Raw genomic sequence first — 18385 nt, forward strand, 5'->3', positions numbered from 1 at the left:
TTTTTCAGTGTCAACTGTGTCATTTATATATAGCGGGAACAACCGATAACCCAATATAAAGCCATGGGGTACATATTTACGTACTTAAACCAAAAGCACATACCAGCACTTAGGCCTAATGATATCAGTTTGCTATTAAAAAGGGAACGACCAACTGGGTCAAAGGCCTTTGACACATCAATAAACTGGGCAACACAATTCACAAGGTTATTCACTCTCTTAGCATCCCTCTGATAGCAAGTGATAGGGATACTACTGCTAATAATAATACATGGAATTTATATTGCATTTTCAGTGACCCAGTGCTGCCCAAATAGCCTTTTGGTTTACTAAATAATTTTTAAGTTATTGTTTAAAATGTTGTTTTCAGTTTTCATTTACTAAAATGACCTTGTTGGAACTAATATTTGTCAGTCTCGGTCACAACATGGACATGAACCTGGAACACAGCACTGAACACAATGAACACAGCACTGAACACAATGAACACAGCACTGAAAACAGTACTGAACACAATGAACACAGCACTGAACACAATGAACACAGCACTGAACACAGTACTGAACACAGCACTGAAAACAGTACTGAACACAATGAACACAGCACTGAACACAGTACTGAACACAGTGAACACAATACTGAACACAGTACTGAACACAGCACTGAACACCGTACTGAACACAATGAACACAGTACTGAACACAGTACTGAACACAGCACTGAACACCGTACTGAACACAATGAACACAGCACTGAACACAGCACTGAACACAATGAACACAGTACTACTGGTTTTGAAAGTCAAAATAATGTGCTTGGTGCTATTATTTTTCCTGTGAAGGGAATTTAGAGTTAGTTCTGTGGAAACAAAAAAGATTCAACAAGGCTTTATAATGGGAGTATGTGTGTGTCATTGTCCATTCATGTGCATGTTTGTCTGTTCTTGAGCATTTTTATAAGAATATTAAGGACTTTTGCCGAAAACATGTCTATTATGTGCCAACATTTAGAAGGTTTCACCCAGCCTTGAGTGAGCAGAGCAGACACTAAACTGCTAATTGAGTGGAATGAGAGGCACGAGGAGATTCAGTTGTATGCAGTAAAATGCAGAAAATGATGCAGAAGAATTTGGAAGGGAACAAAAGTGTCCTTTGTGGCCATTTTGCTGCATGGTCCTGCTGGAACATGTACCCTGTACATTGAAAGTATAAGGACCAACCTGGGTTAAAACACATTTTATCTGTAATGTAGTGGTTTTAAATAATCTGTCCTGAAATCCAGTGTTGCAAGCTGATGTACAGACAAGTGATTATAACTGAGCAATCTGGACAATGTGGGGGTGAGTATAGTAACATAATGTATACTTTTTTTCTAACAATCCATTAATGTAAGATTACTTGAGGTAAAACAAAATAAATAATCTAAACTTTATGTAACTTCATGTTTGTCCTCCGACACCAAGCAGAAATCAATGTTTTTATGAAGTATGTTTTTGTTTCAACATTTACTTTTATTTACTTGTACTAAAGACCAATAGCTATCTTCAAATACATACAGTAGATTTTACATTTGCCCCAGATTGGGGCTTTAGAGTGTACAGCTTCATGTCATTGCCTCGCTATACAGCAAGCAGTTTATGTCCTGGTTTTGGCACATCAGCACTGTCCTGGGATCCTGCAGAGGGCAGTGCAAATTGTATAAGCTCTATGCAGAATGAATAGCAGAATGAGGGACAGAGCTGCGTTGTCTTGTCACACTAGCAATTCCTTGTGATAGTTTGGATGCCTGCAAGCTCTGTTGGATTAGTTTGCCAGAGAATATGCTCTCCTCTAAACATGTGTCTTCTGGCAAATACTTACTGGTTGAGCCGGCAGATAAGATGCTGAATGGTTTAAAGAAGATTATAATCTAACTCATGTCTTGATCTTCGAATTTACTCAAACCCTCGGGGAGTTTACTGTTTATGAGTGGGATAACACACTACAAAGGGGCTTACACCAATCCTCCATACAAAATCTTTCCAGACTATTCATCTTCGCTTTTTGACTGCCGTCTTAAATTTGAACAATACGTTTTCAATAGGTAACATGAAGGAATTACCGTATGCTCTATGTTTAAGTGGGTATTGCTTTCTTTTCTTGATAGATTATTTATGTTCTTAAAACAAAAACATCTACTACTGAAGAGTAATTACTTTTGACCTGCTGAGTTATTACTTTTGATACATAATATACTTTTATAACCTCCATCTGGCTTACAGTCATGACCTGAATACTTTCATGGCCCCCGGCCTTCTAACTTGATTGAGCTCACAGGCCCCCAAGCCACCACAAGGAGTTACTAAAGCCCAACTAGGTAAGGCAGCCATATTTGATTCCTGGCCAGTTGCACCGCCATCCATGAGACCCCTTGGGGTAAACCACAAGCAATATTCAAACCTTGGTCTCATAAGGACACAGCCAAATGCGAGGTAGTGACTTTACTGTGGCAGCATTCAGGGGCTTGTTTCCTGCCTTTCAAAGTTGTTTTTCCTCACCACTCTGCATAATCTGCATTGCTTCTGGTCTGGAGTTTTCGGGTGTCTATCTGTACAAACGCTTTATGACAACTGCTGATGTATAGAGGGGGCTGTAAAAAATAAATATGATTTATGTCATGGGGCTGTTTTGCTTCTACTCATCCAGGGGTCCTTATTAAGGTCACTGGCATCATGAATGTTTATACAGCGCTGTGTAGCCAAAAACCTTGTCAGTGGGTGGACACCTGACTGGTTATTCCCGCAAAGAAATCATCTTGTACAGGCCTGCCTGACATAACAGCATTTCTAGACATACTAAACATAATGAATGATTAAATTCTTATTTTAGCACTGAATAGGCACAAGAAAGATTACAGTGTGTATTAAATATGCATACACTGAACTTCGTACTAATATGCTTCGTTTGTGATATTTCACCATTTTAATTTAGAGACAGAGGTACCAGACACTTAATGACAAATATTTTTAACTCATTAAACCTGTCCAATCACCAGCAACAAACTATAATAATGTTTCTTATTTACATACTGAATTTGTCATCAGCTGTAAAAAAAAAAAAGATGTGTATAATAACAAAATAAACTGTTGTGCTTTATGTTGTACTCAGGTCTTGGGTATTCTAATAACATCCAGTCCCGTATAAGGAAATTGACTGCTCCTTTTGACAACGGTCAAATATGGATCTAATAAATAAACAAAATATTTCTTCAGATTTATTATTTGAGTCGTACCTCAATTGAAGGTAAGACTTCTCATATTTTGAGTGTAAGAGCAAGTTACTAAACAGCAATGACTTTTTGCCACTGCTTTTCTTGCTCCTCACCAATGCTTCCACCAGTTCTGAAGGCCACTGTATTATAACTCAGCCCATATAATCGTTGCAATTTCTACGTTACGTGCAATATCATAATTCATATCACGTGTTGGAACCACAGAGAGAATCTAGTTTCTTGTCTCATGCGATCCTGCATCACCTCGTGTGCCGGGGGATATGGTCTTGGGTCTTCTGCGTGATTTGTCGGAAGACTCAGCTGGCAAGGGCAGATGCCAATGGCTGACATCCCTCCCTCCCTGCCGTCTTTATCTTTCGATCCATCTTTGTTCCTTTGATCTATCACATGCCGCTATACAGCATTCCTCCCCTCTCTATCTGCTGCTTCCTCAGACACACATCGGACTGGTGTTTAAGTTACATATTCTAATGCCTCATGTAATTCTCTCACAGTCTAAACACATCTCAGTACTGTTGCTCACAGTCTGTCCACATATCAGCCCTGTTTCTCTCTCACTGTCTGTCCACATATCAGCCCTGTTTCTCTCTCACAGTCTGTCCACATATCAGCCCTGTTTCTCTCTCACAGTCTGTCCACATATCAGCCCTGTTTCTCTCTCACAGTCTGTCCACATATCAGCCCTGTTTCTCTCTCACAGTAGGTCCACATATCAGCCCTGTTTCTCTCTCACAGTCTGTCCACATATCAGCCCTGTTTCTGTCTCACAGTCTGTCCACATATCAGCCCTGTTTCTCTCTCACAGTCTGTCCACATATCAGCCCTGTTTCTCTCTCACAGTCTGTCCACATATCAGCCCTGTTTCTCTCTCACAGTCTGTCCACATATCAGCCCTGTTTCTCTCTCACAGTCTGTCCACATATCAGCCCTGTTTCTCTCTCACAGTCTGTCCACATATCAGCCCTGTTTCTCTCTCACAGTCTGTCCACATATCAGCCCTGTTTCTCTCTCACAGTCTGTCCACATATCAGCCCTGTTTCTCTCTCACAGTAGGTCCACATATCAGCCCTGTTTCTCTCTCACAGTCTGTCCACATATCAGCCCTGTTTCTGTCTCACAGTCTGTCCACATATCAGCCCTGTTTCTCTCTCACAGTCTGTCCACATATCAGCCCTGTTTCTCTCTCACAGTCTGTCCACATATCAGCCCTGTTTCTCTCTCACAGTCTGTCCACATATCAGCCCTGTTTCTCTCTCACAGTCTGTCCACATATCAGCCCTGTTTCTCTCTCACAGTCTGTCCACATATCAGCCCTGTTTCTCTCTCACAGTCTGTCCACATATCAGCCCTGTTTCTCTCTCACAGTCTGTCCACATATCAGCCCTGTTGCCATTTGGGTTGAAGATGTTGCGTCCCATTCGTTCCTGTGCATTAAGACAGATGTTGTTTTGATGGGGAAACAGAGAGATGATGGTGGCACACCGAAAAAAAACTTTCCAATCAGGAGTTTTTCTCGGAACATTGAATTAAGCAGCGTGAAAGGGTGGGGGCCTCGGGGGGGTCTGAGGGAGGCCGGAGAAAAGCCTGAATGAAAGACCTCATTGTTGGAGGCCCGGAGAGAGAGAGATGAAAGAGGAGAGGGAGATAGGGAGCAGCCCCTCCCCATCGCCTCCTCACCCTGCGGCCCTCCCTAGCTCTGCCCATGTGAACTTGGGTTCAAACACAGGACCCACAGCTGCTCCCACAGACCCACACTGATACATATATCTGCACGCATGCAGAACACACACATGCAGAACACACACATGCAGAACACACGCATGCAGAACACACACATGCATATCTTAGATGGAGGTGTCCTAGTCAGTTTTGAAGGTGTAGTTGTTTTAGATGATTACGTGATGGACGATATAGGTCTCAGCACTCGAGGACCTTCCCTGACGAAGGGTACATGAAGCCGTAAATGGGCCAAGGGCTGAAAAACATCAATGTCAGCAGCTGGATGAACCTCATTCTGGACATGACAATCCAGTCCGTGTGCCAGGGAAGGGGACATATGTGCTGCTACAGCGGGTCGTGTACCCATGTTGTACTGGTGCGCCCCATGTAATGGAAACAAGCACATTGGGTCAGTGTAGTAACCGTGCTGTAGCAGCACAGTTCATAGAGAGCTCATTTGAAGGAGTGCATATCTTCCCTGGACTATGGGGTTTTGGGTAATAGTATAGTCTACATATTTATGAGTCATACGAAAGGCCAGGCTGTAGTTCGGGTATGTAAGTTTGATTTGACACCATTTCCTCTATAAACTCACTTCGGGGGGGTTGAAATATGTTTTCAAACGTCAGCTTTAGTGTTGTAATGTATTGACGACTGGGTAGTAAGAAAACAAGACATGGTAACATTGTAATTTTCATTTGGGATGATACTATTTTCCTTTCACTGGAGGTATTTTGGGAATCTGTGACCGTGCACCCCTTACAGAGCACAGAATTAAAGCAGAATTCAGATGGAGGGGACGCAGAAATTGTTGTTAGTGAACATAAGTCATAAATTAGCAGTAGCTTTTTTATGTTTTAAATTTAAAGAACATATGGGAGAGAGGATAAGCCTTTTTAAAAGTGTCCTAAGCAAAATTGAGATCAATGTCTAATGTGTTTGAAGATTCTGATTTAAGAGAGGCAGGAACAGTTTTACAAATTGTAGAGAACAGACAGAAAGACTGGAGTTGTGAAGAAAGAGAGTGAGAAACGGGGCTGAGATTGAATCATGACAACAAGGCACAGGGTGAGGGATGATGTAGGGTTAGCCGGAAAGAAACAAAGTGGAAGAGGAGATGAGGAAGGTCAGGAGAAAGGAGAGGAAGAGGGGATGATGGACTCTGACACATCCCACAATTAGCATGGTAATGGGCAGTTAAAGGCCACACAATGGGTCACTGTTGAGACCGAGTTTTTCACTTTGGAAACAATGCACAATGAAATTGGTGTGAGAGCCCCAAATCACATAGACACCACGTAGCCCACCCTCGTTCTGTTACCACCGCCAACACACTCTAATTTATAAAGTGGAATCGCAAGAAAGCCTGAAGCTACAAAACAGTCCTGCCCACACTGAAACGCTTCATCTTATGACCAAAATGGCTGACCACTTTTCTAAAGGTTAAATTTAGCCCAATTATATAAATATCTGTTTACAGATGGAAGCCTGTTCAGAGATATATTTCTGTTTAGAAACTGCTGTTTACAGACTTGTGTGTTTACAGACTTTAGTCTGTTTGTAGACTGCAGTCTCGTTAGAGACCATTGGTCAGTTTGGAGACTATTGGTCTGTTTAGAAGTTGTTTTCTGCATGATGACTAATCTGTTTTGAAAATGTAGTCTGTTCAGAATGTAGTAGTCTGTGAGAAGTGGATAAGAGTATAAAGGAAACCATAGGAGGACCAAATAAGGTGTCTGTTATAAAACAGGGAGAGAAAAAAAGATGTCATTAAGAAAGCTGAAGATGCAAACGCAGATGTTCCATGCTGACATACAGGCTTTGACAGTTTCTTTGGAGAAGGGATGTGGCATCGCACACCTGCTTTGGTCATGACGCTGGTGAACTTGGAGATCCTATCACATATGCATTTTGTTAATTCAAGCAGAGTTCAAAGAACCAGAGGCTTGTGGCGGTGTTGACAAAGTGCCAGGGTTTGTCGGCACCAGTATTTGGCCTCTGTGACCCCTGTTTAAAGTCCCTTTCCATGCTACTAAGATCAGATGGGTTCTCCTTGAGCATAGAACTTAAGGGTCCCATAAGAACTGTATTTTCTGTCTTTCTTTTGTCGAAGCTGCAGCTGCTGCTGGACATGATTTCCCATCATGCCAGATACAACATTTCATTTATATGTCCGTACCCGGTGCCATGCATTTGTTTGGGCCTTAAATCCCCTTTGATATAATGTGCGTTTCATTTCGCAATGGGATTTTTCATGCTTCGAAGAGTCCCTTGCCTTGTCAGACATTAGCACGAATAATCAGGCATGGTTTTGCTTCAGTCTGATGGTTCATTCAGGGCGCCGTGTGGTGAACATTGGAAAAAAACTTGCCAGTAGAGGGAATGTTGGCCTCCATATTCTCTGATGGAAATCTCAGTGATGGAACCGTCTTCAGAGTCCTCTAGTGTCACAACAGGAGAACAACAGTCTACCATCCTTCTCTGTTATGTCAACTCTCTAACTTTTGTTTCCTGTCTGAATTAAACCGTTTTTTTTCTATTGCATACATTTTGTTTCTTGTACGTGAATAAAGACAAACTAACTATCAACAGTATGAGTATTTATTTTCAACTTCAAGGTACACAAGGAAAAAAGTGCTTTAAATAAATACTTGCAGTTCAAGCTTTTATTGGTCCGGGCATTTGGATATTCGGTTCTGTGTTTCTCCACCTGTGGTTTTGAATATTGCACAGGGCTAATGTGTGTTAACATAGTGCAAGCGGCAAAGATAAAATAGCACAAATATTCTGGGCAAAGCTTATTACAAAATTGGTTTGTCTGACAAATATACTTGGTAAACCAGATATAGTGATGTTCACATAGCTCACCATAGATTCTCAGCACTTACTCCAAGCAGATGCTAACATCACATTTACACGTAAAAACTATTTTCAAACTATTGTTTGACATAAAAATGTAAAGTGCCAGTTGCATTGTATGAACAACCTTTCCCATGTGCCTTAACAGTTGATTGATATCCCACAAATTAATGGGTATTTAAGAAGTGCAAATTCTGCAAATAAATGTCAAATAGATTTTAAAAGATTTTTTGACTAAAGTGGAATGCACAGCACTCTCTGTCATACACAGACACACATGTACTGTGGGCACGTATGCACACACACACAAACACACACCACATACACTCACATACTTTACATAATGTTCACAAATAATTTTGCAGATGTTACCCAAGAACAGAAAATTTTTGTTGGAAAATGACAAGGTTGTAAAGTAGAGCAAGGAAAAAGACGTGTACAACTTTCAGATAAGTAGATGGAACAGTGCAAGAGACTGAACGTTTAGCAAAACTGAGTCATTATGTCATTTTATGCCCAATCCATATCCCACCTAAACACATTTGTCTCCATAGGAATTAAAATACACACACATATTTCAACATTCATTCTAAAGTCAGTCTTTATAAGGAAAGTGCTTTTAGGTGATTCCCCCAAAGTATTTATTGAAGGGGATTGTTTTAAAGGTGACATGATCTGTGACCAGATTGGCAGGTTTTGATACTCTTACTACTTACACTGTACACATAGAAGAGGGAGTTTCCATTATTGTAAATTCATGCTCATTTTGCAACACAAAAACAGGACATACAGTAATTCAATAAACAGCATAATTCTGGAAAATGATAAAAACTAGTTTTGTTCTAAATGAAGGTACTAATACTAAATACTGTTCAAAATATACATTTCAGATCTCAGACAATAATTACTGTAGGTATGGTAATTCAATTATGGATTAATATTTGATATTGATTTTATGCAAAGCAACAACCAATCAATAAGAAATTGATCTATGCTAAATGCAGTTTGGAAACAATGTGTGAACAACAGTATATTATGCAGCGGAGAGGCTCAGATGAAGACTTGACAGATAAAAATAGTGTAAGTATTCTGCTATCTACAGGCGGGAGCAGTTATTTTTATAGTCTACAAAAGCAAATAACCATGTCTGTTATATTGCACAGCTGAGTGTTGAGGCCTAGTATTCACTCTCAACAGTTTCAGTGCCAAGCATTAATCTTTCCAAAAGAAGAAAGATTCAAACCAGACCTGCGCTAAAATGATTGTGTATTTGATGTGTCCGTTTAATACTGAATTTTTGGGTATGGTTGTGGCAAAATCAATTGGTCAGTCTATCGAAAGTACTAAAAAGTACAAAATGTCTAGGTTTAACTGCATAAGAATGTTTGTGTCAGTTCATTTTAGTATTTTCAAATACATGCCAATACTTTCCAAATGTATTTTAATTTTTTCCAATATTGCAATATTCCAATTGGTACTGTATTTTAAAGTAAAAAAACAACACATCCGAATACTAACTTCAAAATGTGTGTGAAAGTCAACATACTTCAAAAAGTATTTGACCCCAGGTGTGATTCATATTTCCTTTATATTTTTAGTCCTTTTGAATTCACAGAAACTATCTGGATGTTGACAACCAATACAAATATAATGCACAAACGAAACAAACTATGTAGTAACTTAACTACGTAGATAAACATTATTGCTAATTAAATAAATGTCACTTAATGTTTCTGTGTATCTTTTCTTTCCTTCTACGAATTTCTGGAACAGAAATCTTCCTTTGATTAAATGTCTGTCTCATCATACCACACAGGTAATTGGTCTTAACCCCAGGTCATCAATATTGAGGTTCAGCATGTAGCCTAGTGATTAGAGCATCTGACCAGTAACCAATAGTTTGCTAAATCAAATTCCTGAGTCAGAATGGTGGAAAAGCTTTTTTCAGGACTTGAGCAAGTGGGTTAACCCTAACCCTTTTGGGCTCATCCTGTGGTACCTCTTCTATTTTGAAAGGTTTGGTTAAATGTGGAACCCAAGTCTTGTTTATTTGTTTCAACCTGACAATGATTCTGTTTCCCTTATACAAGAATTGTACTTAAATAATTGTTGGTGTTTCTTTCTTATTACACTCTAAAACAGAGTTCCATAAGAGTTCTTTGGCTGTCCCTTTGGTGGAACAGTTTTTGTAGTTTCAGGAAGAACATTTTAGGGTTCCTGGTTGATGCTTTTGCTGGAAGCATACCTAAGTCCTATTGCTACTCATAACCAGGAAGCGGTTCTCTCTGGAGCCATAAAGAGGCTTTCCCCCACAGGAAAAATACTTATGAAAGAACCACTATGGGACATTATTTTCCCTTCTGAACCCTACTATATAAGTCACGTCTCATAAGTAACGGTCCCTCTGTATGACTGTCCAACATAGGCGCGAGGAGTGCAGCGTAGGACCGGTAGCTCATCCTCCCATGGCTCTCTCGCCATACACATAAAACATGAGACTGGCTCAAATAAAAGTCAAAGTCAAGGACTGTATAACTAAATCCGGATCAGGCAGGGATACAGTATATGAATGCATATAGTGTGTCCCCGGCGCTTTTGAAGGTGCCGTCCTCTTTGCCTCAGATTCCTGACTCACTCTTGTATGTCAGAGGATCGAAAGTAATGGTCGTCTGCAGAATGTCAAAGTCAATCTGATTGTCCATGTCCAAAACACACAGCACATTGCTCCCGGCTGTCATTGTGTTCTTAAAGTCTACCGAAACGGAATTCCTCCTTTCCTCCTCCCTGTCATTTCCTCTTTGTCCCTCCTGCTCGTTCTCCTCCTCTCCACAGCTCAGCGCTACCTCATTTTCATAACAGAAGATACTGGGGGAGTGCGGGGATATGAGATGCTGGTTGGTTCTGGGGCTGGTTTGGAATACCGAGTGAGGGGAGGCGGACGAATCCGTCCGACTGGCGATCTCGCTGAGCTGCTTGGCACTGCAGATTGGCGTGGAGGGTACCTCGTAGGTGTTGTGGAAGCGAGCGTAGTCCACCTGATACCTGGTCCGGTCCTCAAAGATCACCGGCTCAAACCTGTGCCCCCAGAGGATCTCCTTGGCCAAGTAGGAGCTGCGGGCCTGGGTGGTCATGGCTGTGGCCTCCACCATGCCCTCCAAGATCACCACGATCTCAAAGTCGTCGGACTCCAGGTCGGCCCGGCTCAAAGTGTACAGAGGGCTGTCCTCGTCGATCTCGTGGACAATGACCAGCGGGGAGACCAGGAAGAGTCTGTCGGTGCCCTCATCGTAGCCCACGTTAAGATCCCTCTGCTCCAGGGGGAGGAACTCTCCCTCCGCCGTGACGTAGGGTCGAATGAGCTGTGCCCGCACGTGGGCCTCCACGATGTGGCTCTTGCGCAGGTTACCCACCCGCCACATCAGGCAGAGCTTGCCGTCGCGCAGGGAAATCAGAGCATTTTTGGAGAACAGCAAGGTCTGGTTCCTCTTCTTAGGGCGTGCGATTTTCACCATAATCATCCCAAGCATGAAGGAGTCAATGATGCAGCCTACTATGGACTGGAGCACCACGGTGACCACCGCCACTGGGCACTCCTCGGTGACACAGCGCCACCCATAACCGATGGTTGTCTGGGTCTCAATGGAGAAGAGGAAGGCACCCACGAAGCCCTCGACGTGAAGGAGGCACGGCTGCCACTGTTTCTGCAACCCTTCGCCAACCCCAGGGCCCTTCCTTTCCAACCCCGAGGGGGAACTCACGCCTGGGTGCTCATCAAAATCCCCGTGGGCTCTGGACGCGGCGTAGAAAATGATGCCAAAAAACAGCCAGGAGAAAAGAAAGGTGGAGCAGAAGATGAGGAGTAAGTATCTCCAGCGAATGTCCACACAGGTGGTAAAGATGTCAGCCAGGTAACGCTGGGATTTCTCCTCCATGTTGGAGAATGACACATTGCAATGCCCATTTTTCTGGACAAAGCGACTTCTCAGTTGGCTCGGTCCTTTTGTGGAGATCGTTCCATTGTAATTGTTCATGCCATGACCTTTGGCCCCTGGTAGCCTGTCTCCTCCGGAGGTACCACTAGGAGAATGCAGTCGGGTGTTTGGAAAGCTATAGCCATTGTGGAGCCCGCGGGTGGAGACGTTCAGGTCCTCCTCATCCGGTGATACGGTGCTGTATCTGTTGGATTAACAAAACGGAAGGAAAGCATATGGTGAACATGAATACTTGCCAGACACAATGCAAGAGACGGGATTGCGGGTTGAGAGAGGTTGCAGAACAGGAGGAAAGTAGGTGTTAATAAAGTGTCCGGGATCGTTTTGGACTGTGTTCATTCCGGTGAGCCCTTTAGGGGACACAATGTGTCCGTGCATAGCTTGCCTAAGCTGCAGGGAAAGGGACAATGTATGACATCTGCATAAAATGCTAATAAAAACAGAATGCAGTGATGTGCAAATAATTTATCCTGATATTTAATTGAAAATAGTACGAAGACAACTTATCAAATATTGAAACAGAGAAAAAATATATAGATTTTTTTTATACATGACCATTTAGAATTTGGTGCCAGCAACATGTTTTCAAAAATGTTGGGACAGGGGCATCGTTACCATTGTGTTGCATCACCTCTTATTTCAACAACTCTCTGTAAGCGTTTGGGAACTGAGGATACCAATTGCTGTAGTTTGGAAAGTGATATGTTGTCCCATTCTTGCTTGATGCAGGATTGCAGCTGTTCTTTTGCTGTATCTGTCATTTCATATATATTATTCAGCATTAATAGTATCTTCACAGATGTGCAAGTCACCAATGCCATGTACACTAATGCACCCCCATACCATCACGGATGCTGGCTTTTGCACTGTGCGCTGATATCAAGCCGGATGATCCCTTTCCTCTTTAGCCTGGAGGTCGCGGCATCAATGATTCATGATTCATCATTTTGCTTAGATGGACAGTTTTCCACTTCGCCTCAGTCCATCTTAAATGAGCTCGGGCCCAGAGAAGGTGCTGGTGTTTCTGCATGTTGTTTATGTATGGTGTCGTCCTTGCATGATAGACTTTTAACTTGCAATGGTTTTCAAAAGTGTCCTGGAACTCGTGCAGTGATTTCCACTACAGAATCGTGTCTGTTTTTATGCAGTGCCGCCTGAGGGCCCGAAGATCACGGCCATTCAATATTGGTTTTAGCCCCTGTCCCTTGCATGCCGAGATTACTCCAGATTCTCTGAATCGTTTAATGATATTATGTACCGTAGATGATGAGACCCCCCAACTCTTTGCAATTACGTTGATACATTATTCTTGAATTGTGGCACTATTTGCCCGCGTGGTCTTTCACAGAGTGGTGAACCCCTCCCCAACCTCACTTCAGACTGGCCCATCCTTTCTGGAATGATCTTTTCATACCCAGTCACGTTACTGACCTGTTGTCAATTGACCTAATTAGTTCTGTGATATTCCACTAGGTTTAGTTTTAGCATTATACAACGCTTCCAGTCTTTTGGTGCCTCTGTCCCAGCTTTTTTTAAACATGTTGCTGGCATCAAATTCAAAATGAGCATGTATTTTCCAAGATAAAATAACATTTCTCAGCTTTAACATTTGATTTATGTTGTCTTGGGTAATATTTCCTATAGCATTGAGGGTTTAAATGATTTGCATATCATGGCATTCTGATTTTATTTACATTTTACTCAGCATCACAACTCGAGGTTGTAAATTATACACTGTGGATTAGAAATGCACTAAAGTCCCCTATTTGGTATCCTTGCTGAGACCGAAAATATGCTTTCTCACTTTCCTCAAGACTCTTTGACCTACCTCTGGTAGCCTGCTAATATTGATCACACTGACCCATCTCTCTTTGGAAAGGATTACCTGGGAAGGTGAGTTGAATTTATCTTTGTGAGAGGGATTGCGGTCAACATGGATTTAGGGGATTATACCTGAGCCAAGTCTCTTGATAACCTAATGTAACATTTTATATATTTCAGCAGACACTCATATCCGTTTCAATCGAAAGTAGAAGGTGCAAACATTTTTCATACTTTTTTCTGCATTGGTTCACAGTAGGACTTAAACCTGTAACCATGACAATGCAAGCCCTGTGCTCTACCAGCTGAGCCACATGGGTAAATGTGTACTGGGACAGATGTTATTTGTCTATTTACAGTGTACCAATTTTCAGGAAACTATATCCAACCATGTACATATCATAATCTCAATGATTTCAGCATTTTCGGTCCCACTCATTTGATATTCAAGTTGTGTACATTTACTTAGCATAACTCTCTTCTAGAGGGACATAAGGGTTCTCGAGCTGACAAAAGACCTCCTTTTTCACCTTGCTGGCTCTGGGATTCAGTCTGGCACCCTATTGGTTACTGGTCAGGTGCTCTAACCCCTAGGCAGTTCATTGCACAAGGCGGGTGCAAGGTTGTCCATTTCCATGTCATTAAATAAGGAGAAGCTTTGCAAGAGACGGGCTTTGGGTACACAAGGTCTTGTACAGGTGTGACAGCTACTTGTCACGTGTCCTCACCTGTTGGCCCGTGCTGTTCCCATGGCACCAAGTGGTATAAGACTGTGGGAGGCTGGACTCTGCACTGGCAGGACGTTTACTGTGAAAGATTTGGTATCGGCATGGCAACTGTCAGTGGGCTCATGGACAGCATCCAGGTGAAGACCACTACAGGGAAGAAGATAAGAGACATTTTGCCACGGTTCCTGTGCAGTCCCTGTACATCGCTTTATCCTTTAACATTAACACAGGTTCTCCTCAACATTTGTGACTGATTTAGTGGGAGCGTGTGTTATTGAGAGGACTATGATTTGATGAGTGCTGAGTCATGCACATAAGAGCTCAGTCCTGAGGTAATATGTGTCTGTGGTCGGCTGTATCATTTGACCTCTGTTTAAAAGCCAAAGTCGCGACTGTTAACACACCTGGCTGCACCTGATGTCAAAGCTAAATAAAAGACTTCAATAAAAACGAAACCACTTGGTTCTATGATGATCTTTGAATTTCCTGGCATCGTGCAATGTGTGAAAACAGTTTAGGATTGTTTCCACCATTACGGAATTGTCCGGTTCAAAATAATAGAAATCTCTCTTATAATCCTTCCATCAAAGTATCTTCAATACAAATCACTAAGCAATCCAAGATCACGGCAGTAACCCGAATCTTTATTTTCTGAAAACATTCAAATATTTGCAATAAATTTTAAGCCGTTCATCACTGTGAGACCCCGTGTTTCTCCCACAGGCTCTTCGAGGGTTTGTGTATTCAAGAGGGCAACAGCCGCTGAGGACATGAAACAGAATCAGCCCCGGAGAGCGAACCTGTTCATTCCAGGTTTCACACTGACAAGGATCACTCTCTGGGTCCAGGAGATTAAATGACACAGGTACAGATGCGGTACTTCAGGTGTACAGTGGTGACTAACAGTGAGCCGTTTCCATAGGAACCCATCTAGTGTGACGTTCAGAAGGTGACTGTGTGGTGAAGCGAGGCGGATGGCGCCACTAGAGACTTGGTGTAGGGGGGGGCAGTAAAAGCTCTTCAGGATGAATCACACAGAGGAAATATTGAAAGGGTTGACAGTTAATAGAACATCCTAAACTAAGTTTGAATTAAGTTTGATGGAACTGTTCAACACCCAGAGTGTAAAAAATTAAATGTTTAGTGCATAGTCTTAAGTGTGAGACGAGAGTGTCTGAATAATTCTGTCAGATTCTCAATCCTCCTCAGGAGGGGTGAGTGTGTGTGTGTGTGTGTGTGTGTGTGCGTGCTCGCAGGTATATTTTACTATTTGCCATTCTACGACTGCAGTCTCTTTTTTTTGTGCAGATTTTTAACCACAAGTTTGTACGTGCTAAAAATGCTGTTACAGAATAGATAATAAGTATTCATAATACTGTTATAAAATATATTACCACTCCAACTGTACAACAAGAGGAAAAAGTCAAAGGATTTCTTTCTTCTGTGAGCCACAGTCGAATGTTCAAGGAACAGTCTAGAATAACCTGTTACTCCTTATTTGCAGCAGATAGGTCTCCCTGTGTGTCATGTTCAGGTGTTATGGAACCTTCTCTGCCTGTGTGTGCTTAGGGTAGTGTCCCAATTAGCGCTGGTCAACAGCAGCCCCCTACTAAGCAATGACTGATCAATTCCAGTCATTACCATCATTACATGCATGGCTTCAAATGAGGACCGCATTGAAATGGCGAGTGTTACATAATGAAGGTCAACAGAGATCTATGTACAATTTGCTGCTAAATGGGGTGAATCCTGTGGCTCGATCATTTTCTTGCCCGTTTGTGTTGTACTATTCTTTCGGGATGTATGAATGTTATTTTTGAAATGTGCTGAAAGTTCTAATTACGTGATACGTTTGAGCTGTTATTGACTTGGTAAATTGAAAATTATAATGATATTTTCAGCGTTGCCCCTTGTTTATCGGAAGAAGAAATCTGATTTTCCACCAGGTACTACCAGTAAATATCACCTGGCCATGTACATTTGTCAGTGAGATTGTCTGTTTCATTAATAACATGAACTTAAATGTAAATTCCTTGAACTTCAGTGCACTTTCTTTTATTGCTCTCTACAGAATGTCCAACTCTTCTGTTTATTATTGTTATGTTTTAGGCTTCTCTACAGATGTATTCCTTATCAACATCTTCTGTATGCTTTTACAGTATATTTGACAAAACATAAAAGGTTTTCTGAAGTATTCTGTGAACCAGGGCTCTACCACTCTCCGTTTGTTATGCAGACAACATAAGCAGCAGGTCTATTAGTTATAAAAGCAGATGACTGAGGCCTGATGCCATTGAGGTGAAGGTTGAACTGTATAAAAGACACCGGTTTGCTCTTTCCCTGGAACACAGCTGTTTCCTTTAATTATGACTATGGAGCTCTAGATTTATGGAAGCATAAACTCTAATAGGGAATGATAGTTTATGCAAATGTCTTGATTATTCTGATGTACCTTGTAAGAGGTATACAACTAACCTCAAATTCACAATTACATTAATAAAATCAAATTTTTCTCATATATTATAATTTCCATATTAATATCATCATAGTTTTTTCTTTATCTCAGTTCAGCCAAGGGGATCCATAGTAACAGAGAAAATGCATCAGATCCAGGAACCATCTGAAATGGTTTTCAGTTCAAAAATAGGCTTCATTTATGGTATGTCATCTTTCTGAAAAGCATTTGCCTATAGACTGTGAATGATTTATTAAACATTTTTCACCTGTCAGATGTTAAGTTCTTGAATCACTTTTCCCATCACAAATATCATTGGACATTGTATATCCATTTTAGATAATGATTAACATGGTAATATATAAACATGCCAGGCTTCCTCACCTTAAAACCAAAAGTGACTTTGCTTGTTGTCCACTTCTGAATTCGAACCTCAATTGCAGGTACGAGAACCCATGCACTTTTTAGAAGGATGTGTAGCAACAGAGAGTCGGGTGCCTTGTTTTTTCGGAAATGGATCAGTTGTATTCTATTCTGCTGTGTTGTTCCATTATATTTTGTTTCCACTTGTTTTCATTGCACTTTCTTATTCCCTTTAACATCAACCACTCCTTCTTTTCTTCTCTTTATCCTTTGTTGTCCTCTGCTACCTCCGTGGAGACTCCGTTCTCGTGTAATCCAGTCTGTGCGCTGTCCTCTGCAGGCTGGTGCCCTGGAGTCTCCAAGTGCTGTGTCAATCTCTTCTCGCGCGTGGGTTCGAGAGGGAGGAGGGGGAGAGGGGGTGCTTGTCAGTTTCAATATGTCTCCCTCTCTCTGTACACAGTATATGTGGAGGCGTTAAATAACGCGTCCCCATCTAAGCGAGATAAGATTTCACTGATGGCAGTGTTGTGCATCTACGTCTTATTGGAATAATAATGCTGACATAAATGTGTGGTAGTTGTAGGGAGATTGGAAGGTATGGAGGTATTAAAAGTTATCAAAGTTTATACAACATTTGAATATCACTAACAAGTTACATTGACTGCATTTTGCCACTAAATCAATTTCTGAACTCTGAAAGACCTCAGGATCTAGTAATATATGCACTCACAACGAATCTCAGGCTTTCTTTCAGTCCCGTATATCAAAGTTAATTGATATGCTACATAGTCTCTGAGCACACTAAAACACCCCTAACCTACACCCCTAAAGCAGTCTGCCAGACCCATGGTTCACTTGAAGAGACCCCTGCTACTGTTCACTGCTTTATGCAAAACAACACTTCATGAATTCAAGTGCTATGAAGTTGTTCTGTTTCTTTTTCTTTATTTTGCACTATATCTGGGAGAACAATGAGAACAGTTGCTCTGCATCCGTCTGGAATCTTATCAGCTCTATGACACTGGTTCTCAAACTTTGGTACATGTACCACTGGTAGTAGTCAGTGCGCCCTTTAGTGGATTTACATTCAGTGAAACATTTTCTGAGGTGGTACGCGCTGTAAAAGGTTTGAGAACCACTGCCCTTTGACATAGTGTATATTGTGTATGGAATTACAT

At 41.6% G+C, this 18385-nt stretch overlaps 1 protein-coding gene across 1 annotated transcript; it reads right to left on the reverse strand.

The window, feature by feature from the left end:
- Positions 1–7576: 7576 nt before the first annotated feature.
- On the reverse strand, positions 7577–17568 carry LOC105025768 (inward rectifier potassium channel 4). Its single transcript, XM_010896709.3, has 3 exons — positions 17229–17568; positions 14390–14536; positions 7577–12024 (listed from the first exon to the last, which is right to left on the reverse strand). The coding sequence occupies exons 2-3, from the start codon at positions 14410–14412 to the stop codon at positions 10467–10469; spliced, it is 1581 nt and encodes a 526-aa protein (XP_010895011.2). The 5' UTR covers positions 14413–14536; positions 17229–17568; the 3' UTR covers positions 7577–10466.
- Positions 17569–18385: the final 817 nt, after the last annotated feature.

This window comes from Esox lucius, chromosome 11 (genome assembly GCF_011004845.1).
Source record: "Esox lucius isolate fEsoLuc1 chromosome 11, fEsoLuc1.pri, whole genome shotgun sequence".
Classification (NCBI taxonomy): Eukaryota; Metazoa; Chordata; class Actinopteri; order Esociformes; family Esocidae; genus Esox; species Esox lucius.